The sequence below is a fragment of the Falco punctatus genome (genome assembly GCF_963210335.1).
Source record: "Falco punctatus genome assembly, contig: scaffold_22, whole genome shotgun sequence".
Taxonomy (NCBI): domain Eukaryota; kingdom Metazoa; phylum Chordata; class Aves; order Falconiformes; family Falconidae; genus Falco; species Falco punctatus.
The window spans coordinates 1,702,317-1,728,434 of NW_027660223.1; the positions used below are offsets into that span (position 1 = coordinate 1,702,317).

Here is a 26,118-nt window from a genome sequence, read left to right on the forward strand (position 1 = left end):
GCTCTCATTAACACTAAGCTGGTATCTCTGAGAGGCTGAATTCAAATGTTCCTTTGATAAACTGTGTTAGATGCTGCAGTGTGGAATAATCTGTATTCTAGTGGGATTACACTGGAAGCAGAAAGGAAGATGTGCCTACTGGAATGTATTTTCAGTTCACATCTCTATTGTTCTGCTGGACAACTGTTAAGTATATTTAAAGCTTCTTCCCCTGGCAGGCTATTTCTCTAAAGAGATGGGCATGATTTTTATTTGCTTCTAACTACCTTTTGCTGATTTGTTGCATTTTTTTGGATTGGGCCAAGTGTTTTCATGGCCTGCTGTCTAGAAAGAACAGAAAGAAAGATTCTTGGGTCATAGTCAGAACTTAAGTTTGCTATTTTATTCCTATCCTGGAGTAGCAGGATAGGATAGTAGGTGACCTGTGCCTGATGGATTTGGCTGGAAGGACAGTGAATTACCAGTGCTCTGACTTTCAGACTTCATGTGTGTGTGATTAGACAAGATATATATATATATCTCGTCCAATCTTTCCTTTGACTGAGAAGGAACCTAGTGAGCTCCTGCCTGAATTCTGAACATTTCTGACTGTTCAGAGCATAAACAGCGCTAAAATGTAAACGATTGTTCAACTTACTGGGAGTGTCCTTGCTGCAGTCATTTTACAAAGGTGTAGTCTGGAGGGACTGCACATTTTTATGTATGCTGGCCCATTGAGCTGGCCCTTTTGACTCAAAAAGGCCAGGGAGATTAGGTCCTAGATACCTCCTAAGAAAATTTTAGCTGCAGTTTTGTATGGTAGTTCAGGCATTGCTACTGTTTGCATTCCCTGCCCACCCTTTTTTTCCTAGGGTTTGTGGTAGGGAGACTTTTTAATTTTGTGAGGCCTGAAACCATAGAGCCACTGCAACAGGCGATAAATCTGGGGTGCTTTCTATGTTTCCACTAGAAAACAGGCACCAAGGGCTAAGAGCCTTGTTGCTAGGTAGGGCCTGGCGGCCGGAAGATCTCGCGCTGTACGGAAACACAGGGCCCCCCTCCAGGTAGCCAACAGCTTTTGGTTTATGATGTAAGCAGACGGAAGTGACATTGTAAACCTAGGCTATATAGTGTCACGTTGTTCAGCAATAAACGCCATTTGCCATCCACCACATTGGTGTCTGTGAGCTGATGGACCGCGCGGCCAGGGGTCGGCCGCCGTGCCGTTCCTGAACCAGGTCACCGCGTGCCTGAAAAGGCAACAAGTGGTGCCGAAACCCGGGAAAATCACCTGGAGTTGGGTGAACGGCGGCTGGAGCGGCAGGACCAGCCCGGCGGGGAGGACGCTCCCGGACCAGCCAAGAGGATGGAAGCTCTTGCGAAGGTCGTATTACAGCTGCATAAGCAGTGGGGTATTGACTGTAAGCCCAAAGATTTTACTCTCGCAGTCGTGAGACTTTTGGAGCTGGGGGCCATTGACCAGCCGGTGGATATACTCCACCCAGATGTGTGGGACAAATGTTCCCGCGCTTTATGCGATGAAACGATGTCTACTGGTAGTGGGAAAAATCTGAAAGCGTGGGGGAAAGTCGTCCAGGCTCTCCAAAAAGCTAGACACGAGCAGGAGACCTGGAAAGCTGCCAGGGATTGTCTGTTAACCACCCCGCGGGTGGGAATTGGGGCGGCTACGCAAACCTCACGCCCCCCGGCTGAGGAGGGTTCCGTCGACCCTCAAAGCCGACAGAAAAGTGACGCGCCCACTCAGCGTCCGAAAGACTCTAACATCTTCAGCTCGCCCACAGACTCCTCGGCGAACTCCTTTTGGGGCAAACTGGCGGCAGAGGCCAGGGGCGCTGAGGCGAAAGCCGAGGCCGAAAATACACGGATTGAACCACCACCATATGTGCCCCAAGATGGCGCCGAGCAGCAAGGGGAAGGGCGGGGTGAGACCGCCCCCGGCGGGAGCAGGGGGGGAGCGCTAGAGTTAACAGGCGCACACAGAGGAGAGGGGGAGGAGAATGGGAAGGAAAAGAGTGATTGGCATGACCAAAAAAGGGAAAAGATCACGAGCGAGGGGCAGAAAGCTAATCAGAATGACCCTCCCCAAAACCGTCCTTATAAGGCAGGCGCCTCCCCAAGCGGAAGGCAGGGCGGGCAAAAAGGGAAAGAACCGCCCAATTACACAAGAAAGGGGAGGGGCCGAAGCCCGACCACATACCACCAGCACCCGGAAGTGAGCAGTCAGTCGGACTCTGACTCCGACTCAGACTCTGCATGGGAGACTTGGCTTGCAAATACAAAGACCAAAATATCACCACTCACGGGGAAAGCAAAACCTAAGGGGACAGAAATTACTCTCACTGATTGGAGTAAAATACAAATTGCATGTGCCGATTGGGCCCCATCGGACGCACTAGCATTCCCGGTCCGAGTGACGGACGGGGGACAGAGGGTTCATTCGCCCTTAAGCCCTAAGGATATACAAGCGATTGTTAAAGCAATCGCGGGCAAAGGACTCAATTCGGCCATGGTCTCCACCCTCATAGATGGGGTTTTTGGGGGAGATGATTTGCTCCCGTTCAATATAAAACAGACCTGTAGGTTGATTTTTGACGGAGCAGGGATGATTGTGTTTAAACAAGAATGGGAGGAGAACTGTGCGAGGCAGTTAGCCCGAGTAACCGGAGCGGATCATCCGCTACACGGCTCCAGCCTACAGCGGTTGATGGGTACAGACCCAACAATGATTACCCCCCAAGCACAAGCCCAGGGCCTGCGGGCCCATGAAGTTATGGCAACCACCCGTGTGGCTAGAGAGGCTATTCGCACAACCTCTAGAGTTATTGCCAAGCCATCGCCATAGTCCACAATAAAACAAAAAGAAAGCGAGAGTTTCACACAGTTTGTAGATCGCCTCCAAGCAGCAGTCGATTCCTCGACCCTGCCCCCAGAGGCAAAAGGCCCGGTTGTCGCAGACTGTTTGCGGCAACAGTCTAATCTAAAACCCAAGGAAATCCTGCGATCGCTGCCACCTGGGTCAAGTCTCGCAGACATGATTAAACATGTAGTGAGCGAGGAACACCTAGCCCCAATCCAAGTGGCCGTTCGTGCACTGGCTAATGTGATGATATGCCCCAAATGTGGCCAACCAGGCCATGCGATGATTAATTGCCCCCAATCAGGAGACCCGCCAACAGCACTCCCCCCGCAAAACCGATCTAAAGGACCATGTTGGGCCTGTGGAAAGAGAGGGCACCTCGTGAAGGAATGCAGGCTTAAAAAGCAGGGAAACGGGAAGGGGAGGGGGCCCCTGGGCTGCACACAGCCCTCTCCCACTTGGGATGTCAGGCGGCCCCATTACACCAACCCCAGACAGGGGGGGTCACTCCCGAACCTGTTGCCCCCGCAGGAAGCAACCAACTTTATGGCCCAGCCAACGACCCCACAAACCTGGCCTCCGTCCCAGGGACAGCAGGGACCGCCCGGTGGGGGCGAGACCCCTGGGTGGCCCTGGCAGTAAGGTGTGACAACCCGCCAGTGGTGTGGGGGATTTGTTCCCTCCATAATTCCCTAAATGGTACCACCATCAGTATCCCCTTTTTGATTGATACCGGAGCAGATGTTACAGTCATTCCTGAAACGAGCTGGCCCCCACCTTGGAAATTGGAAGACGCCTCCATGGTGGGTGGAGTCGGGGGATTAACCCGAGCTCGGAAAAGTGCTCACTTGGTAGCAATCACGCTCCACACAGAAAAGGGACCAGAAAAGACCATTACCCTCTTCCCATACGTCATGTCAGGAGTCCCACCCCTGTTGGGAAGGGACGCCCTAGCCTTATTAAAAGCCAGAGTGACAAATTTACAGTAAGGGCCACTGCCGTACACCCACTTCCGCCGATCAGACTGACATGGAAATCATCCGACCCAGTCTGGGTCGAGCAGTGGCCCCTGTCAAAGCCTCGAATGGATGCCCTTCTTGAGTTAGTTGACCGCGAACTGCAACGGGGTCATATAGAGCCTTCCACTAGTCCATGGAACACCCCAGTCTTTGTAATACCCAAACGAGCAGGCGAAGGGTTTCGTCTCCTCCACGACCTGCGTGAGGTAAACAAAAAAATCCAGCCAATGGGTCCCGTTCGAACATTGTTGCCCATGAACTCCATGGTTCCGGAGGGACAACCTTGTGCTGTCCTTGATATTAAAGATTGTTTTTTCTCAATACCTCTGCATGAGGCGGACAAAGAGCGGTTTGCTTTTTCTGTAGTGTCTCCAAACAGCCAACGCCCTAACTTACGCTTCCAGTGGAAAGTGCTGCCCCAAGGAATGATCAATTCACCCACTATCTGTCAAATCACAGTGGATCGAGCACTGGCACCGGTACGGCGCAGTGACCCGACTGCGACTATCATTCAATATATGGATGATATCCTGATTGCCGCACCATCAGGCAATCAGGTAGACCACCTGGTGACAATCATTTCAGAAACCCTCAAGACAAACGGGTTTGAAATCGCGAGTGCAAAAATTAAAAGAGGACCCTGTGTCAGTTTCTTGGGAATGGGAATCACAAGTTCTTATATAACACCTCCTCAAATAAAAATCCGTCGAGCCGTTAAAACACTCCATGATATGCAACAGTTAGTGGGGTCTTTGCAATGGCTCCGCAATGTTGTCCTGATCCCTCCCGAAATCATGGCCCCCCTGTACGATCTCTTGAAAGGGAAACACCCATGGGAACAAAAAACTCTGACGACAGAGGCAGTAAACTCTCTCGACTTTATCGAACAACAGGTGTCATCAAACACGCTCGCCAGGTGGAACCCAGCTATGCCACTCGATCTGTATGTGCATTTCACGGAAGGGGGGAGGGTAGGAGTGCTGGCCCAAGGCCCTCCTGAAAAAGCTCAGCCAATACAATGGATAGTCCTGGGAAAAACATCACGCGCTTTCTCTCCAGGAGTCGAGTGCCTCGGTAACCTCATCATGAAAGGCAGGAAACTCGCCCTAAGGCATCTGGGCATTGAGCCAGCCAGAATATACCTACCCTTTCGCAAACAGCTCCCAACACAATCAGTGGCAATGTCAGAATATCTAGCTATAGCCCTCGCCGGATTTGGGGGGGAAGTCCGGTATGCCACAAAGCCCCCCTGGACTCAAATGCTAGCTATTGTCGACGTCGACCTCCCGCGGAAAATCATGGACCGGCCCCAACAGGGACCAATGGTCTTCACAGACGCATCCTCAGCGACCTCAACTGCGGCAGCAGTATGGCAGTCGGGAGGATAATGGCACTGTGTCAAAATGACCGATCGTGCGATCTCCGTCCAACAGCTGGAAGCAGCAGCTGTAGTGCTGGCATGCGGTCTGTTCCCAACAGAACATCTCAACATAGTAACTGATTCAATGTTTGTGGCCAAGCTTTGCTTAGCCATGTCAGGGCCCGGCGTGTCAACATCCACAATAGCTCTGATGCTAGAAGAAGCACTTTTTTCCCGAAAGGGCACTATATCGGTTATCCATGTCAACAGCCATAACCCAATCAAAGGGTTCTTCCAAATCGGCAACGACAAAGCAGATGCTGCTGCAAAAGGGTTGTGGACACTGAAAGATGCCCGCCAATTACATGAGTCCCTCCACATTGGAGCTAAAGCGTTAGCAAAGAGATGTGGGATCTCGGCCACTGACGCGAAACATATAGTAGCTACATGTCCCCACTGTCAAAAAGCACCATTGTGGTCTAGCAGAGTCAACCCCAGAGGTCTTAAAGCCTCTGAGGTGTGGCAGACAGATTTTACGCTCTGCCAATTGCTAAAACCTCGAGCATGGCTAGCAGTAACTGTAGACACATATAGCGGGGTGATCGTAGCGACACAACACCTTAAGACCGACGCAAAGGCAACCATCCAACATTGGCTAACAGCCATGGCGTGGCTTGGCATCCCTAATCAGATCAAAATGGACAACAGCCCAAATTTTGTGTCTAAATCAGTCCAGGCGTTCGCTCTGAAATGGGGTATTACTCTGATACACGGTATCCCATATAATAGTACAGGACAAGCCATAGTCGAATGGGCAAATCAAACTCTGAAATCTAAATTAGAGGTATTAGCAAAAACAGAAGGTTTTACCAACGTCATTCCCTCAAGGGACCAGGCACACTTATTAGCAACAGCCCTGTTAGCTTTAAACCAGTTCCCCAGGGGAGACGAGGTGAATAGCCCTGCCCAGAAGCACTGGGCCACTCGAGCGCTAGAAGAAGGTCCGTACGTCATGATCAGAAATGAGCTAGGAGAGTGGGAACAAGGGTGGAAATTAGTTCTGACAGGGCGAGGGTATGCTGCGGTCAGAAAAGATAACAGAATCAAATGGTGTCCACTTAAGTCTATCAAGCCAGACCTTCAAAATAAAACTAATGAAAACTGTGAGTTTTTATCTGCAGGACCAGATCATCGGACACCCCCGTAACCAGTATACCCTGGTGACAAGAGAAGACGACGAGTCGGCAAGCGGCCTGTCCGCATCTGAGAGCTCTGCACCGGCGGAGTCCAGACAACGGCGAAACAGCTCCCGCAAGGCGGGGCTGCGATGTTTTTGTGTGATCTCAATTTTGGGGTTCATAACGCCGTCTAGCGGCTTGTATGAACATCAGCCGTGGGAATGGGTACTGGCAAGATGGGAGGACCAAAAGATACTGCAAAGGATAGTTACCCCGGGATCCCCTAGTTTTCAAGTATATCTCTGTGACCTAATCCTCTCAACCCCCTGTTCGAACACTATAATGTATTATATGTGTCCCAGCTCTAACCCCGGCAAATCTTACTGTAACGTCCCTAATCAGTATTACTGTTCTCGCTGGGGCTGTGAAACCATCGCATCTGGCTGGAAGGTAGCGAAACCAGACCCGTTTCTTAAAACCAGTTGGGGACCAATAGGCTGCACCCCTAGGAGACCAAGTGGGATGGGAAGGACAGTATGCCAAGGGAAATGTGACTGCCAACATATTTTCTTAAACGTAACCAATGAAAACGACCTAGGATGGACATCGGCAAAACTTGGGGCGTTAGATACTGGCAACCCGGCACAGATAGGGGGGGACTGTTTTTTATTAAAAAACAGGAAGTAAAAAGCAGAACAGCGATTGGCCCCAACGTCGTGATCAAAAGCGATAACCAGCAAAGAAAAGAAAACTTGCAGACTGCCATGCCCGCCCCAGCCGATCCCTTACTAACCAAGCAGATAGTTCCCTCAAGCCAACCTAACATGAACCTTCACCATTTACCCAACAAGCCATTTTTTAGCGTGTTAGATGCCACCTTTCGGTCACTGAATCAGTCAAACCCGGATCTCATGAATTCCTGTTGGTTATGTTATGATGTCTATCCCCCCTTCTACGAGGGCATTGCCCTTGATGCTTCCTTTGATTATTCATCAGACAGCAATCCAACCCAGTGTAGGTGGGATACACCATGGAAAGGAGTTACCTTGAACCAAGTCAGGGGCCTGGGCGTATGTATTGGTAATGTCGCCCTAACAAGCTGGGATAATGCTGTCTGCGCAAGAACCATTGCGGTTGACAAGACCCGTAAATGGGTGATCCCATCCGCACCCGGAATGTGGATCTGCCATCGATCAGGAGTAACTCCCCGTGTGTCCCTCAAAATTTTTGACGATTCTGCTGACTTTTGTGTACAAATTCTGATTGTTCCTAGGATCCTATACCATCCAGAAGAAGAAATGTACCGCTACTGGGGAGAAGCCAATAGCAGGCTTCAAAAAAGAGAAGTACTGACAGCTGTAACAATAGCAACGCTGCTTGGTTTGGGAGCAGCTGGCACGGCCACGGGAGTGACCTCCCTAGTGACCCAGTGACGAGGCCTGCCTCAACTGCAAGCTGCCATCGATGAAGACCTACAAAAAATCGAGAAATCCATTACCTTTTTGGAGTAATCCCTCTCCTCGCTATCAGAGGTTGTTTTGCAGAATAGATGGGGATTAGACCTCCTGTTTATGCAACAAGGAGGCCTCTGTGCCGCCTTGAAAGAGGAATGTTGCTTCTATGCGGACCACACCAGAGTAGTTAGGGACTCGGTGGCCAAATTGAGAGAGAGATTGGCTCAAAGAAAAAGAGACAGGGAAGCCCAACAAGGGTGGTTTGAATCATGGTTTAACCAATCTCCGTGGCTAGCCACCCTGATATCCACCTTGGTAGGTCCGATTGCAATAATCCTGCTGATACTGATCTTCGGACCCTGTATATTAAACAGGCTTGTGTCCTTTGTCCAGAGCCGGCTAGAAAGGGTCAACATCATGTTTGTAGAACACCAACAACTGCTTTAAAAATGTACTTGATCAGTATTTCCCCCGATTCTCCCTGGCTCTCCCCAAATATCCCAAGCTACACTCCATTACCCCCAGTCGCTTCCCAAGTGCCAATTGCTCAGTGTGCCTTATCTTTGTACTCTTTTTTAGAAATATTTTTACTATTTTAGCCTGTTGGGTTAAGCGGGGGGTGGGGGGAAATGTTGCTAGGTAGGGCCTGGCGGCCGGAAGATCTCGTGCTGTATGGAAACACAGGGCCCCCCTCCAGGTAGCCAACAGCTTTTAGTTTATGATGTAAGCAGACGGAAGTGACATTGTAAACCTAGGCTATATAGTGTCGCGTCGTTCAGCAATAAACACCATTTGCCATCCACCACATTGGTGTCTGTGAGCTGATGGACCACGCGGCCAGGGGTCGGCCGCCGTGCCGTTCCTGAGCCAGGTCACCGCGTGCCTGTGAAGGCAACAGACTGTGTTAGATTAAATTGTTTGCAGTAGTCATTGTATTAAATTAATTGTAATTGGCTACAATGCTGGCTTATCTGTTTTTGAGTTTGCTGCCCAATCTTTAAATCCTGGTAGGCTGACAAATGGGACAAGCTGGTTAGAGGAATGAGCCTCTTTCCAGGGAAAGCTCCACTGACTTGAACTTTAAGCCTAAACTATCACCTTACTGCGTTTACTTTGTGTGTGTTAATGCTTACCTGATAAATATATTTCAGTTGATTTATCAGTTTAGTTACAAGTTGGAGTAAGTGGTCCTTGGCTATACGTAAACCTCTCCTCTGCTTTTTTAACATGTTGTGTGTCATAACACTTACTGTTGTACTTCAACACAAACCGGGAATGATTCTGGTAGTGTTGCAATCTAACGGTAATACTGCATCATCTTGTCTGTGAAGAGAAGGGAATCAAGCCGACTGTCGCTGTTCTACCAGGCAGGGTGGACACCCGAACAGCTTCGGTCTCAATGCCCAAGCCTGGGCCCAGCCCAAGAAACGACTGGCTGCTTCAATAATTTGGCCATAAGGTATTAACTGGTTGTGTGGGAAGGTGCCTAAACAATACTGTCTGTTCTTTGCTTTGGTATGTCTCATCTGTAATGGATTCTTAAACGCTGGGTGTTGCAGGAGGCTTGGAGAGGCTGTGCTGGTCCCTGGCTGGCAGGCCATGCCCTGTGGCAGGGGCTGGGGTCTGCGGGTGGGCAGAGCTGCGGTGTGCAGGGGCGCAGCCCGTCCCCCGCTGAGTCACTCTGCCGGCTGCTCCGGGGAGGCTGCTTTGAGCAGCGCTTTTGCTTTTGTATTCCTCTTGCTGAGAGGCAATGTTTTACTTTTGTTCTCATGAGATTTTGTCACGTTAGCTTTAGGCCCGTTTCTCACTTATTAATTAAACCTGGTCTGCGAAGGACTGGGGCTGCCCTTCTTCCACCCGTGCTGTGATGTCATGTGCAGATTTTGTATGTAAAGTCTCTGCTCTGACATCATGGCTGACCCCTGTGCAAATACCTGTCTTGGGCTCCAAGTGCAGTATTTTATACACCCGTTCAAGCCACCCACCTTATGGTAATTACAGCATGACAGGATTTCCCTTGTTTGCTTATAGGAGATTTGCATGGAATAGGGTTTTAGGCTTTAAAAAGGTTAGGATACAGCCCATCCCCTACTTCCCTCTACTTCGCTGATCCAGTTATCCTCTTAAAGGAATTAGAATGGTATGACACTACTGGCTCTTGGGGAAAAAAAAATTGTGACTGTTTTCTAGTGCTGCGTTACTTTTTAGGTGCTTGTACATTTGTTTTGGTGTCCCATTCCCTTACCCTGTGGTTCATCCTAGTATCTTTTCATATTGAGTCGAGGCCAACCACTGTGTCCCTCACCACTGCTCCTTTCGCTATAGGAGCAGGCAGATAGGGCAAGTAAGAAACAAGCGGTAAAAGTGCCGAGCAGAGGATTTGGTTCTCCCTTTCCCAGGCATCCCTTTGATTTGCTTTGTGACTTATTCCATGGTCCTTTATTACCTCTTCTTTAAGAAAAGATAGGTATTTACCATACTGCCATAACGTGAGTTTTAATTAACCCACAGCTGAACAAAGCAAACCAGACCTAGCACAGATAGTTCTGTCATTCATTGGCATGCTTTAGGCGGGTAAAATGGGAGGAGGTTTACCCGGAGACCTGTCTTCCCTAGTTGTTTAGCTCCTGGCACCACCACCTATCCATCACCTGCCTCAGTCCTACCTTTCTTTTCAGGGTTGTGCAGATTATCAAGGCATATAGGTTGTGTGAGGTCTTGATTTTCGAGCCTTGCTTCTTTGGAGGAGATGCCCTTGTCTGCACAAGGGGTGAGGCATGTGTCACTGTAGATGTCCACCAAGAGCTGGACACCTGGCCATCCTGACATGAGGTGTCTTGAAATAGATCTGTATCAGTCATGCCAGTCTATACATGTGCAAGACATTAGGAAGAGCTATAAGAAAGCAAATGCAGCGTAGTCGTGTATTCTGCACATACACACCACACACCGTGGTGTTCTAAAGCAGCCTTCTGCTTTCAGCCTCCCAGGCAACGTTACTTTACAGGACTGTGCCTTTTTGTGGTGGTTCCCAGGCTCGTTCAGTCTCTTACTGAGCCTTCTTTTATGGATGGATGGTTTTTCTGTCGTAGGTGATGATCAGGGCTTGTATGTAAATCTGAAGTTTGACAGGTAATCTCCGTGGAGCAACAGTAGTGGGTAACAGGTAAACTGAAGCCAGGAAAAGGCAAGAGCACGCCTGCAGTTTCAGGCAGTGAGGCTGTAAAGAGGCTGTGTAAGGACAGTGGTGATGACTAATACGTTGTCCTTTCCAGTTGCAGACTTGTGGGGTTTGTGGCAAAACAAAATAGCACGTCAGCACAGGATACAGATGCATCCACAAGTCATGACGAAACGAGCTGGTTTGCCTTTACAATTCATTTATCAAATCACATCCTGTTCCCATTTTGAGGCTAGAGGCTAATGATTGATAAGTATCACTTCAGGAACACTACATGGTGCTCAGCTCAAATGATGTTCAGTTAAAAAGCAAAACAAACAAAAAAAACCCACCCCCACAAAACCCGAAGAGTGTCTGTTTTGGCTTGAAGAGTATTAAGCAACCTGGGAGGACAGCTGAAAACACTTTGCATATGCCGAAGCAAACAAGAATTTTTGTTGCCAGTTTGGATTTGGGGAGTATACAGAGATGTTCATATGCAACGAATCAGTCCCCAGTTCAGAACTTAGATGCTCATTTGCCTGGGGGGGGATGACCCTCCTATACTTTTTTTTATTTAATCAGTGAAAACTGCTAGCTGGGAATTGATTTGGGGGATCGGATCCAGAAACACCTTTTTCTGAAAGGCAGCAGTAACAGCAGTTCAGTAGAAAGGATAAACAGCTTATAGGTGTCTTCTGACACTGAATATTGGTCTAGGACCCAGATTACTAGAAATGCTCTCCTTCCAGGCTTTCGTAATAATCTAAACGTTTCTATAGGTTTTCTATTAATTAGGATACGTAGGGGTGTTTATTGACCATTGAGAAATAATTCCAGTGTTTATCAATCTTGCTGTGTTGTTGGCCGCTTCAACTTGCTGGAATTTGCCACTTTTAATTTGAGGGCAGAACTCTGTGGTTCTTATGCCTATTCCAAGAATTCACGAGGGAGAATAAAAGGCTGTGTGTTGTTTTGGGGTGGGGTTTTTTGTTTGGTTTGGTGGGCTTTTTTGGTTGTGATTTTTTGTTTTGTTTTTTAGAACAACAACCGCCTCAGACACACTGCCATGTCTTAGTCACCTCCTCATTTTCTAGTTCTGTGCAAACGTGCTGCATTAAAATGACAGTCTCTCTCGGTCTGCCCTTACGGAGCCAAGGCAGTTACGGCTGCGATTCCAAAGAGAGGCTATGTCCTTTATTTCATTTGATTCCTATTAGCTGTAACAGAGTCACTGGACAGCACTGAAGGATGCTTTACTCAATGTTCTGTCCTGTTTTTGTTTACCCGATTGCCTTAACGGCACAGAAACCATTAGGAACAGCCTTCAGCAATAAGTATTTAGACCCTGTTCAGAGCTTTGAGCACAGCCATGTGAGTTATCTGCTCTGTTTCTCTGTGCTGCTTCAGATTTAAGTTTTTAGAGTAAATGTGGAGTGTGATCAAGTACATTTCGGAGCAATTTGCAGGCACTGCTTTTGGAGCCCGTGACAAACTGCCAATGTGAAATAACGCCTCCTGCGACGCTCATCTGCACGGGAAGCTGTGGGAGCAGCACTAAGCGAGGGTTGAGGGCAGAAGGCTTGAGGCTTCTACTTCTTGCCTACAGGTAACAAGCCTGGCCCCGACCAGGGACTGGGGCTCTATGGAGGAGTTTTCCCTGCCTGCCACGTCCAGTTCCCGTAGCCTCTGGGGAGGGACGGTTTCTGCAGCTCCCTCTGTGCTGATGCTGCAGGCAGCAGCTGAACCAGCCGGGCTGGAGCCTATAAAGAGGATTGGAGAAGTGTACTGAGTTTTCCGATGTCCCATCCTAAGCTAGGTGCTCCCTTGTTTTTGGACCAAGGGCTCTGGGGATCTGTGCTGAACTCTTTACAGTTTATTGAGCCTCCTGTGACCAGATGTGGTGATGACCCCGCTTTGTTGAGGGGAAGGATGTCTGATGTTAACTAGTCATGTCCAGTGGAAGCCTGTGGGAGTTAACGTGGGCATAGAGAGTTCTTTAATCCAGTGCTTGGTGGCACAGACTGCTTTAATTTTGACTTAAATAAGATAGGCACTTGGAATGCAAACTGCAGAGATGTTCCACTTACAAGCAAAGCATTTGACCGTTTCACTTTTTTTAGAAAACTGAACAGGCAGTATAAATAAAGGAAGCAAGCTGAACTGTAAAAAAAATAAAATAAAAATCAGTGAAGCTATCAAGGAACTATGTGTACCCTCTAGAACAGGGGTCCTGAAACTTTTTAAACAGGGGGGCGGCGTGCAGATGAAGTGGCAGGCAGTCATCTGCAGTTGCTTGGTTCCCTTCCCCGCCCCCTCCCCCCCCAACCCCTGGCAGGGGCAGGGGGGGTCTGTAGATACTGGGGGCCGGATTGAGGACCCTGGGGGGCTGTATCTGGCCCGCGGGCCGTAGTTTGAGGACTCCTGCTCTAGAAATTCAGCTAGCTAACATACCAGTGGGTGAGATTTGTGCATTTTTCTTGGTGGAAAAATATTTCTGCCCTGTGAGCCCTGAGGATGGCTCTGATAGCAGGGAGAGGCAGTTTCTATCACTGTGCAGAAGGGTGATGCTTCTGCTTTCCTGGCTGGGTTTGGTAGTGCTGTCAATGGTGATTGTGTGGCTCTACCAGATCAGTCATTTGAAATGTTGCCGCTTGTTATGTATAATTGTTGGCTTTGGTCTGGTGGGAAGCTAGATCTGCCCTTCACGCTGTGTGACAGGCCATCAAGACCATGTGTCAGACTGGTTATGCCTTTACTGGTGGCTATAGAAAATCAGAGGGCAAGTGCTGCTCCTCACATTCACTCTTTCCGCCTTTTTGCAGGCTCCGTGAGAGAGCACCTAGATGTGTTTGAAGCGTCTGGGAATGAAGCAGACATGGCTTTGCCACCTCCATCAGGATCTCGGAAGGGGAAAATAGTAAGAGAAGCTACCAAAGCCCCAGCAGAATTGGGACAGGGGAGATGGGAGCTCCCAGTAGGGTTGGACATTTGGGAATTGTGTGCCAGACAAGTACAGAATAAATGCTACATGTGAAGCAAAGACACCGTAAGGTGAGGAGTGTGTGAAGGGTGTGTTTGTATGAGAAAGAGCAGTCTGAAGGCACAAAAGGAAAATTGGTTGAACACAAAGATAAAATAAATGAAAACATAAAGCAAAAGCAAGAAAACGAAAGTAGTAGGTAATGTTTATTTGGAGGGGAGTGTGTGTGTGTGTAAATCCCAAGCCTTAGGAATAGCCTGCAATTTCTAAAAAAAAACCCACCCCCAAAAAGGGCAGGCCGGGGGGAGAAAAAAAGAGACTGGTCTAGGAGAAACATGTAAGAACAGGGAAAGAACCTGGAAAGGGCATGAGGTTTAACGAAACATTTGAGTTGCCACTAGCAGCAGGGATGTCCACTGTTAGCCTGTATAAATGTGTGATCTAGTGGTGACACGGCCTCTCCTCTTTCTCTTCTCGGTCCCTGTGCTCCCCTAATACATCTGCCTAGTCTGGGCTCGCGTCCTGCCCCATCGCCAGGGTGTTTGTGCTGTGGCCAGGCTGAAGGGTCCTTAGTTTCTATTGTGCTTGTGGCGGTTCACTATAGTACAAATAATGGATATAAGCTAATTATTAATGTAAGCTATGTTGTCATCGGGAGGCTGAGTGGGAGAGAAAATTCACTTACAAAGTAAAGGTTTTCAAAGAAAATATTTACCAAAGAGCTTTCTCTGTTGATGTGTTCTGTACCTTGGAAATGGAGACTGACTGTTAAAGAAAACCTTGAGTAAAACAAGAATAAAAGAAAAATAACTGAGAGGTTACTGTGCCATGTGCACACTATTGCCAAACAAAGAACTTCAGACTTGATGACAAAGCTGTATATAAGCTTGCATGATGAAATCTGAAGCTGGATAAACGCAGCTTGGTTTTCATTTATAGTTTAGTGCCCGTCATCTGTCCAGCATCATAAAGATCTTAAAGCTGAGCCAAGTTTTAGGAGACCCTGGGTGAGTTATAGTTTCTGATGGAAACCATTCAAAGAAAGATGGGCTTTCATGCCAAAGCAGACAAAAGTTAGGGTTTTGACTGTGTTATGCTTCAAGTTTCAGAATTAAAGTCTAAGCTCAAAGTAAAATAAAACCGGGACACTTCTGGCCAACAAAAGAAAAAGTTAACTGGAGCTGCTGCTTGCTTGCTGCTTTGTTTTGGGGTTTATTTCTTTTTTTGTTGTTTTTTTTTTTTTTTTTTTTGTTGTGACAATCTGTAGTCTGCCTTTGTGGTTTTTTTTGTACTTCCCACGTTGTCAGAAATGAAAATGGAATACAGATTCTGTTCTGCCTTTTATTTTCTTGTTGACAAACATCTGGAGACTCAGCTTCTGTAATAACTAAGCCTTAGCAAGTAGGTCTTGCTCTACAGTGTCTCTTGGGAGTGGTTGTTACTACTGGCTCTGCTCTAGAGGAGGAAGACAGCTCAACTTGTGTTTTCCCGTTGCAGATGTTGTCCTGGAGAAGGCCATGCATAAGCGCATTCTGAAGCCGTTGAAGAGCCATAATGAAGCAATGTTGAAAGTGTTTCATACTGCAGATGGTTTTTGGAAACAACTGAAGGAAAACCTTCAGGTGGTGCGGCAGAGGAATCCTCAGGAACTGGGCGTGTTTGTTCCAACACCAGACTATGTGGATGTTGAAAGTCTGTGACCACGCAGAAGATGTATTCACCTGAAAAGAAAGTCATGCTGCTGCTGAGAGTTTGCAAATTGATTTATACTGTTATGGAGAATAACTCAGGTATGGTGCTTCTTGTGGTTCAAGGTCATTGTTTTTCTAAACCTGGGGTTGTGTTTTGGTGGAGGAGATGAGACCACCTGATTCTGCAGCTTTGTCTCCTCCTCCTGGAGCTCTTGTAGCATCTCCTTGCCCTTTTGAGAGGGATTCTTCCTCTCTGCTTCCTTCCTGATCTCTCTGCATCTGGCAGCACATCTTACAAATTCAGTGTGAAGCAGAGTTGTGAAGCAGCTTCAAAAAAAACCCCAACCACCAGCTTTGCTTGACTGTAGGCATTTGAATTTGGCTGTCAGAAAGGCTGTCCTGTAAGCCTAGAATTTGACACTGGTTCTAAATTAGTATTTTCCTGGAAATCGTAATAAAGGATGCACCCAGTATCTAGCTGTAGTAATTCAGCAGTGTGTATGCAATATGACAATTACAAGGGCTCTGTGTTAATGGCTGGAGGAAAGCAGCCCCTGATCCAGTGTTTTGGGTTTGCTGTGCCTCTGAATGTTCTCATTTGGACAATTTCTTTGTGTTTTTGCAAGAGAAATAACATCTATTTTTACGCTGTAGCAGGAGTCCCAAAGTGACTTGAAACCTAGATGGTGAAATGGAACCACAGACCAGTTAAGACCCGCTTGATTAGTCAGTGGCACAGTTAAAACGCTGTGCTGGACAGCATGAATTCATAGGTGCAGCTCTATTGCCTGACATCTTATCATACGCTGCCGTGGTAGGTCACGAGCTAAGGTGAAGCAATGCTGGTGGTAGTGGAAGATTTTTTTCTCTTAAGAAAGTATAAGCTGCTGCAGGTGGCTGGCAGTTTTCTTTCGAGCGCTGAATCTGCAGCTGGGCTCTGTGCCGATCAGGATGCTTGCTTTCTTTTGAGACTTGAGGTGAATGGTGAAAGCTTGAGGCTGTAAAAGACCCCCAGGCACTTTGGCAAGATTTGGGCAGGAGCTTAGACCTGGCTTATTTCTGTGCAAAATCCTGCATTTTAAAATGTATATAGGAATCTTTGCCCAAAGTGATGTAAACTTTGGTTTTTTCTCCATACTGTATTATCACATTGAGTAAGGTATTCCCAACATGCAAAAGAAAAGTACTGAGAGGCTTCTGGTGAACCATTGTACTGAGGGGCTTGGGCTAAGATGCAGCAAATGCTCCTTGGGGTTGTCTTGCTTTGTCATGTAAAGTTTTAAAATGTGGCATCGAGCCAGCACCTGTTTCCAGTACCTGCTTTGTCCTGTAATCTCAGCCATATAATAGTGTAATACCTGGAGGGTATGTCTTAGCTGGTCTGACTTTCAATATCAGCCCTTCAGTCCTCTGGAGTTTCACCATAGTTTAAACTGGCTCCCGATCTTGATGTTTCAAGTGACCATCACACCGCTTCTGCAATGAGCACAGTTTGGCCAGACCCAGAGATCTAGCCACATAGCGTTTTCTAAAGAGAAAGTTTAAATGCGGTAAGAGGAACACATACAGACCTAGGTACAGCAGAGCCTCTGTGTGTTGCGTGCTGTTGTTACTGATGATGCTTCACCAGCTAGTTGGGAGTTACGTGAGGCTTTGCTCACTGGTGTTTTTAACCATGATCCATCAAGGAAATGCGCAGAGTTTTCATGTAAAATCTAATAGGCTTTTATATACAGGCTTCTCTGCTGGGTTTCGGACTCAGGAACTGATACTTGTGGCTGGATCCTTCCAGAAAGGGGACGTCGTCCGTGCACGTATAAAGAAAATGCCCATTGATTTTCTTTTAGCCACTGACAGAAGTGCGGGTGGAGGTCAGGCCAGACTGGCATGGCTACCTCTTGTGAGTTCACCGGTTGAGCTGACACCAAGGTGAGCCCAGTCTTTAAATTCCCTTGCGTGCTTCAAGGTCTGCGTCATCCAGTTTGTGCTCGTTAGAAGTACAAGATGAAGCTGGACGCTGCCCACCAAGTGTCCGATGATGTTCTCTTTGCTGCACATCCGTAACGAGAGGCTCTAGAGTAATACAAACCTGGTCAGTAAAGGCAGCAAAATAACACTTTCCTTTCAAACACCGAAACTGGTAAAAGGGTGTGATTTGTCTATCGCTGCCTGTGTTCTCTTTGACCCAGGGAGGCTGTTTGGAGCTGACGACTTCTTGCCTGTGTTGGCATATGTGCTGGCCCAGGGTGATACGCTGGAGCTGGATACTGAAACTGAATACATGGTGGAATTGCTGGACCCATCTTTGCTGCATGGAGAAGGTAATCAACTGCTATTAGAACTGAGTGGAGGGCTGGGGAAGGGGGATTCTTCCTCACCTCGTTTGAGTAGAAACCCTTTTGATGGAGTCATGTAGTCGGTGATGGCGGTAGTGTAACAAGAGAACCTCGTAATTATTTCCACCTTAAAATAAGAGAAGGCTGGTTAGCTTGCAGAGTTACAGCCCCAAGTGACCTGGGAATCTACCGACGTCTTAGGAGGGAGTATGTTGTTTTCTGCCAAGAAGGAGGAGGCGCCCTGACTTAGCAAGCAAACATAGGCTGTGTGGGTGCCAACTGTGGTTATCCTTCTGTGCCTGAAAATGTCCCGAGAGTATGTCTGGGTCTGCAGCATTCAATTGAGTTGTGAGACCTGGAATGGGACCCGGGTTAGGTGCTTTGTAAAATCTTTGGGGGAATTCTCTGCCCCTCTGGGGAGAGTGCTTTTGAGAATGTTGCCCCCCTTAATGATCCTGGTTTATGCCCGATACTTGCTTCTCACAGAGTATTTTTATGAGGCCTAGGAATATGTTTCTTAAGGCACTCTTGAACAATGGCTGAAGTCTGCTAGAGGCAAGGAAATCTCCCTCCTTTGTTTTCACGGTGGTGGTTTTAACAAAGAGGTATTCTGCCAGCCCTTGGTAGGCCCCAGAATCTATCAGTTTATGAGGAAGTTTCAAAGGTTCTTGTGACCAAGCTCAGCTGTGAGTTAAGTATATGTGTATACGTCCCATTTCTGCTGTCTCTTGGGTTGCTGAAATTGCTGTATCCTTTTACATGCCGATATGCATGACAGAACTGTGTCGGGTTTCCTCCGGTTCAGTACTAGTCTGTTCCCTGCTTTGTGTGCAGGGTGCATTGTTCAGGAATCTTAGGACAGAAAATACTTGAGATGTGAAGCTGGAGATCATTAACACGCTTGAAAGGCAGAAATATTTACTGGGCTGTTAAGTCGTGTCGTTTTTAATGTAGCAAAAGTCATTCATCTATTGGCTGGCCCTGTCTGTGCACTAGTTAAACTGTACGGTGCAGGAAAAATTGTTTAGTGCTTTGGGGTTGTGCGGTTCAAATGTAAATGTATTTTCCAGTTTGTCTGGTGGGTCTTGCGTGTCTTCCACGTATTGAACTCGTCACAGAGCTGAAAGCGAGAGGATGCTGTCGGTAATACAGAAAGCACTACTGTGAGCATAGACTGCATCTCTGAATGACTCCACAAATAGACCGCGCTGCCTCTTAATTGAATGCTCCCACTCAAATAGTTTACTTAAAGAGCAAGAGAAATATATGATAGCCTGTCTTCTGTTTCTCCTGGTTGCTGAGGACTGTTGCCTCCTGCTGAGAGTCCTTTTCCTTTGTGACCTGCAGCTCCTTTTGTACATCGGCAACTCTGTTGTGGCTGTACTTTGTTCTCCACTCATGTAATAAAGGTGAAGTCTGGAGAGCTGTACACGCTGCCTCCTGAACTAGTTGGATGTAGTGTTGGACATAGGTGAACAAACACAGCCTGCCTTTTAAAAACAAAAGCAAAACCTTTGGGATGCTTCCAGGTACAAATCACACGCTCGGTCATTGCTTTGTTTCCACTAAGGGGGTCACTTTTAAGTTCCTGAACAGTGGTAGATGGTCTTTTATGTCGTTTAAACAGCTGTGTTTGTTTGATCCCCGCTTGAAGCCCAGGAAGAAAACAAATCGCTGTTTGGAAACTGTTTAGAAGAAAACTCATGTTCCACCTTTGTAAAAACACTCAGGATTAAAGGAGCGACACTGGTCATTTAAATAACCGGCCACCCCCAGCGCTAGCGGACCCAGAGATGGATACTGTTGCACCACTTTGATAATATGGAGCCCAGGCAACCACTGCACGGCTCTTAGCAGCTGAGAACACACTGTCCAGTATTTTGCAGGCAAGTAAGCTGTTTTTCTTTACGTATAAATATTTTGGCCATAGAATGCAGTGACTTTCGTGTATGTGTGCGTCTGTTTATTAAAAAAAAAACAAACAGAAATCGTTTGTACTTTTGACTGTGACCCGTTGGAACTGGCGTGGTGTTTGCAACCACTGTGAATTGTTCTTCCCCTGCTGTCCTTCACAGGAGGATATTCCTTGGCAAGTGCTTATGGAGCACTTTTGCTGATCAAGAACTTCCAGGAAGACCAGGCTGCCCAGCTGCTGAGTTCAGAAGCTAGAGATACTCTCCGGCAATGGCACAAGAGGAGGACAACTAACAGAACAATGCCTTCAGTTGATGATTTTCAGGTAGAGCTTTAGGCTGAAGAGAAAAAAAGCCCAGGGGATGGTTGTTTTGTTGGAAATCTCCATTTGAGAAGTACGATTCATAATGATTTCCTTGGGGCCACAAGTGGTGTGAAGCAGTGCTGAGAAGATGGCTGGCAAATTTGCCTCTGTTTCAAAGTCTTTCCACTTCATAACAGAGTGTGGTTATGATGGTATAAAGGAAACACTAAATAATGGAGCTTTCCCACTGTCCTTTGTATTTAAGTCGTGCAGAGCGAGGACAGACCAAATTGTATTTTCGATTCAGCTTCTTTGTATGCTTTGCTGTTAAAAAGAACAAACCCAGATTTCCAGTGGTATAAATCATCACAACTCCCCAGTAGCGATTGGTGGCTTACCGTGGGTAATAGAGAGGAGACTTGGCAGAAAAGCTTGCCTACAATTTGAAAGTTTAAGCAAGGAGTAGAGTTCTGTATTGTGGATGTCTTCATGTTTGTAGTTTGTTTTGTGGGTTTTTTTTCTCCCCCCTCCCATTTCTTACTGCTCTTTCAGAGTAGGGCAGTAACTCCAACTGAAGAATAACAAAACAGTCGGGATTACTTTATCTTTTAAAACCAAGTCTGCATGCCTTTCATATAGGAAAAGTTTGTTACGTAGATAGGCGTGCTGCTGTCTGTCCAGATGCATCAGTTTGCGAACTGAAGCAAGGAGGATGTTGGAATCGAGAAGAAAGGATTTACTCCTTTGTGTCTGGTTGTTTACAGTCCATACCACAGTGCAAAGCTGCTGGAGAGGCTAATAACAACCGTCAATGAGTTATGATGGAGCTAAGAGCTTGATAAATGAAGGCATGGGGTCAACAGGAAGTAATTAAACCTTTCACTTGCGGCTCCTTCTGCTTTATCAGTGTCCATGCAAACAACCACAGCACATCACTGAACAGGAAGGAGCTGGGAAAAGCAGCAGTCTCCCACAATATGCCTCTCTTAGGAAGAGGAGAACTGACAAACAGAAATTCCAAACTGTGGCATGTCGCGACAGAGGGAAGACACAGTCACTCAATATGAGTGATCAGCAGACTTCGTTTATTGTCTCTTACAGTCACCTTTTATGCCTTGTTATAATTAGCTCATACATATTACAAAAGTTAAGCTCATTATTGGTTAGTTGCCTAAATACCAAGTCCGCCCCTAGTTTCTCTTCTGTAGTTATCTGTTCCCACCTGCAACATTCTTTTCCCACCGAAATCTTCCTGTTATTGTGTAACAAAAACAGCCAAAGACAGTGTATTTTGCTTTACTTCAGATAAGCTGAGAGCCATGTGCATTTTTGTCCAGCCAGCTGGACTATGGCTATGTGACCCTTTTCAGCTAGCCAGTTATCCACAGTGGCAAGTGCACAAAGCTAGTACATCTTACTGGGATCCATTTTATATTCTGATTACCTGTAGTTAGGTGTCACATTCAAGTACCTTGAGTCTTTGTTCTTTCTAGCAAAATATTACGCTTAATAGGAAAATTAATCAACTTTGTATTTCTGCTGGATGACTAAATGACAGAAGATTTTTTTCAGCAGGATCTTGTATTCAGTTTCACCTTCTCTTCCTCAGCAACTGAACTTCAGCCAAGCTACCTGTACAGCTGGACGCCGTGCTGGATGCTGGAAGATGCAGGGGAGCACAGGAAGAGCTGGCACCAGCTGTGTCCAGGGCTGCTCCTTTGACTCTTTGAAAGAGAGCCTCAAATCAGTAAGGTCGCTCCGCTTCCAGGCTATGCTTGGCACAAATTCAAGCACTTTGCTGCCTGCCCAGAATGCCAGTTTTCCATCTCCCTTCTCCACATCTGCAGTCCTGACATGAAGCACCTTCCCTACAAGGTATGTGTAACACAGCTTCAGCTCAACTCATCTTTCCCACATTGAACCAGGATGTGGTCACTACATGTCTGTGGTGCTGTCTCACAGCCTTACCACCAGCTTTTGGGTCCTGGAAAGGCCTTCATCCTCCCTCCCTCAAAAGGATGGAAAAGCAAAAAATCCGGTATTTTGATGATGATGAAATACAACTTGCTGATACTGCATAAAGAATTTTGATACTTACTATATGAGTTACAGGCATTTGCACAAACCTCAGCCTCTCCTTGAAGCAATCCTGTCCATCTAGAAGCATCGAAAAACAGGTCTTCTCTGTGTTAGCTACGTTAGAAATTGAAACTGTAGTGTGCTTTGCCTTATTTAGAGCTGATTTGATTTTTTTTATTTATTTTTTCTTCACACCGGCTAACAAAAATGGATTAGTTCTGCTCAGTCCTAATGGTTTAAAAGCTGTTGCAAAGTTCCAGTGTTTCAGTCTGCAAGCTATCAAAAGTTTATTAAAAACCCAGAGTGCTCTTTGGAACTGAAGTCATATGAGCATTCTTCTCAGTCTTAGCTTTTAACAGCTTGTTCTTAGGAAACGTGAATTTTTGCCATTGTGATTTAGCATGCTTAATTTATTCAGCGTACAAACGTAAGTATCAGCTCAGTAAATAAACAGGTCTTTCTTACTGTCATTTTTTCCATCTCCTTTCATTTTACTGCTTTTAGTTTCTAATTGCAGTTAGTTTTTTGCAAAAAAGCACATGATGGCAGGCTGCTTTGCTCATGTGTCCAAAAGTGTTTTGTGGTTGGGTGTGTTTTTTTCCAGTTGCTTTTTATTTTACTTTTTAAATACTTTTTGAAAGATAGAACTGCGTTTCCTTGTAGGGCTTGTTTAGAATTAATCTATGTTATCAGTTGTGCACATGTGTGAATTTCAGCAGAGAAAAAAGATCCAGCTTTTGCCTCGTGATCATACGGTTTTACTTTAATGTTGCAGAGTAAATTTTCTTTCTGCCTCCCTCTAAGCCTGTTAGATGAAATTTGGTTACATCAGGCTCAGACACTAAGTTGCCATCGGTTAATGTGATGAAAATGTCCTGCATGAAAATGGATTGCCTTTTGCATGCTGCAGCATAAAGAGTGTGAATGGTTTATCGTGCAGCAACCTGTGGATCAACACCCTTGTGTGTTGCTGGCAGAGGGTTGGGTTTTTTTCTTTTTCCTTATGATGAACATATTGTGTGAAGCTTCTCTTCAATAGTATTGACCAGCAGTTGCAGCATCATCTCTTGGGCATGCTGCCTCTTGCGGCGCAGTTCCCTAACAACCGAAAAAGAAAGAGGTGGTCCCCCTGCCCGACCCTGAGTGTACAAGACCGGAGCAACTATAGTCTTAGCCATTTCTAAATCCACCTCCCTTAAAGCTTGTTTCTTTATTTTTGCCCACAGATCGCGTGGATCAGGAGAGTATAAATCAGGTCCTTTTTCAGGGTCTGCCAGTCCTGGGTCAAAGGGATCTTCCTCTGACGGATACTCAACTGCATTGACACCCAGGGGTTTAGAGCACTGTGACTTAGAGGCTGGTAAAGAGCATGCGACTCCTCTTCCTCTCCTTCCTCTGCCTTTTCTTCTTGTGCTTTCATAGTTTCAAAAATAACTCTCCATGAAGAGAGCAGACGGTGGGACTCAGTATTGCCTTTTGTCACAGAATCCCACAATTTCACCCCTGTGTTGTTCTGAAGTTCCCGTGCAAAAATTGTAGATGCAGTCACTGCGGGCATATCTACTTGCACCCACTTGAGCATTGCTTTAAGGTCATGCCCAGAAATACTTTTCTCATGTTTGTTAGGGAGACTTTTCATAAGCTCATAAACGTCTCTTTCTGGGGACGAAGCCTGATTCGCCATTACGCATTTCCCACAGCTCACCTCTCAACTCCGGAGGGATTTCAGGCTGGCCGGCTCCCACTTCAGCGGTTCATTCAGAGTTCTGTGGGATTTGCTGCAAGTCGCTCAGGCGATTCAAGAGCCCCTCCACGTCGGATCCTTCACTGGATCATGTCAGGGTCACCAATTTGTGGCGAATGAGGAGACGGGACACAGCTTGATGCAAGCAAGATGTCAGTTTATTAGTGATTTTCTTACAATTATATACGTTTCTACCTTCTACATATTACACACCAATTGGTTGACATTTAAGACACACCGTTTAAACAATAGGAAGTTTACCTTATCATAGCAACAATTTCTATTCCAAAGTTAGGGAGTTTCTTTCTAGGCGGCTTTCTTGATTAACAAAGTTACATATCGGCGCCATCCGTTCCCTTATCCGGCTACTTGTTTCTCTGTCCGCCTGGCTGCCTCCTCAGCTGTAGCGGCTCAGGGGTCTGCAGTTAGCTTGTTCCTTGGTTCCCAGGGCTTGTGCCCTACAAGTCTTATTCATCAAGCTAACAGTACTTGGACTCTTGTTCTTGAGGCCTTGTCCTACAGCCTCTGATGTTTATTTTGCTTCACAGCATTTAGTTTCCTAGTAAGGCCAAACACCCAGTCCCGTTAAAACCACTGATGTTTTCAATGGGGCTTTAAGACTGCTATCTGTTCGTTTGTAATTGCAGGGTTAGAATGTGAGCCAAGGAAAGGAGGATGTCAACTTATGAATTTGTTATGCCTGCCACAGTCTTATCACCAACGTCAATTCACAAGGTGGCTGTAATGTACAGGAATCACTGGTGTGCGTTTCACAACTAGAACATAGAGAGGATTGCTGTTTGTTGCTGAGCTTCCTGTTTTCAGAGGATGAGGTTTGGAGGTTTTGTTTCTGATGTCTGTTTTCTCATTCTACAGAACTACCTTCGTGTTGCATTCCAGGAAGTTAACAGTGCGTGTACAGGAAAGACCTTACTAGTAAGACCCTACATCACTACCGCAGATGTATGTCAGCTTTGTGCTGAAAAGTTTAGAGTGGAGAATCCAGAAGACTATAGCCTGTTTCTTTTTGTTGATGACACCCGGCAGCAACTGACAGAAGATACCTACCCTCAGAAGATTAAGACAGAGCTGCACAGCCGCCCGCAACCCAAGGTCTTTCACTTTGTCTACAAGCGCATTAACAGTGATCCATATGGTGCCATTTTTCAAAACAATGATGAGTCAGCTTCTTAAAACCAGCAACTCCTTTAATTTCTGTTCCTTGTTAACTCTTGAAAACATCTTTGCTGGCTGCCTGCCTTAGGAGCTAAAAAAGGTCTTAAACCATAAATACCTAGTTAAACATGTGCATTGCATACAACACTCCGTGTAAACCGTGCGTATGGCCAGTTATACAGTGTTCCACCAGTGTGTTTGAGCCAGCAGCCCATGAGGCTGAATTTCTTGTACCACAGACTCTTTTGAAGCATATTATACCGTGGCCCTTTGCAGGTCTCTTGCTGTAGTGTGCAAAAATGTATTTTCTTGCACTCACTCTATAGCCGAATGTCTTAGCATACATATACTTGAATCAAAATGACAAGTGTTTCAGTAAACCAACTGGTATGAGCTTAGTTTCACCAGCATGAGTTTGACAAGACTGTCCGATGCAGCGCATCAGTTAACTCCTCATTACTTGGATGATTGCATCCTTTCCTAATTTTTTTAATTACAGAGATTCGCCGTGTTTTTACGTGTGTGTGTATATATATATATGTATTTGTTCCTTCCAGTTGTTTTTATTCCCCTTCTTTTGGGGGGTTTGAGAAGGTGGGCACAGAATGGGAGTCTTTGTAGGGACCCAGGAAATGAAGTGTTTAACAGTAAAGCTTAAAGCGTTTGCTGTACGGAAGGTTTCTCTGTACCCACCACATCAGTTGCTTATTTAGCAGTGCCCTGTGGAAGTCTGCATATTCATTAACGAGCTAACAGTAGCTTGGCTCTGTGTAGAAAGGAGAGGAACTATGAAGAACACACACCCATCCCTGCTTTTATTTTTTATTTTTCCCTAAACGTCCAGTGTTTCCAGGGCCTTTGCT

General features: G+C 46.4%; 2 protein-coding genes across 2 annotated transcripts in view; both read left to right on the forward strand.

Moving 5' to 3' along the window:
* LOC308057556 (uncharacterized protein) overlaps positions 1 to 2,580 on the forward strand; it is a gene marked incomplete at its 3' end in the record, with an annotated part of 32,197 nt that extends 29,617 nt beyond the window's left edge. The window contains exons 2-3 of the mRNA XM_080411636.1: positions 974 to 2,348; positions 2,573 to 2,580. Of these exons, the coding sequence (XP_080267762.1) occupies positions 1,346 to 2,348; positions 2,573 to 2,580 (1,011 nt within the window). The 5' untranslated portion in view covers positions 974 to 1,345. The remainder of the gene's footprint in view (positions 1 to 973; positions 2,349 to 2,572) is intronic.
* A 4,658-nt stretch (positions 2,581 to 7,238) lies between these two features.
* LOC308057557 (ras and Rab interactor 2-like) lies at positions 7,239 to 26,080 on the forward strand (the record flags this gene model as incomplete). Its single annotated transcript, XM_080411637.1, has 5 exons — positions 7,239 to 7,428; positions 15,509 to 15,703; positions 17,892 to 18,023; positions 20,114 to 20,277; positions 24,956 to 26,080. The coding sequence occupies 5 exons, from the start codon at positions 7,239 to 7,241 to the stop codon at positions 25,271 to 25,273; spliced, it is 999 nt and encodes a 332-aa protein (XP_080267763.1). The 3' UTR covers positions 25,274 to 26,080.
* Between the last annotated feature and the right edge of the window lie 38 nt (positions 26,081 to 26,118).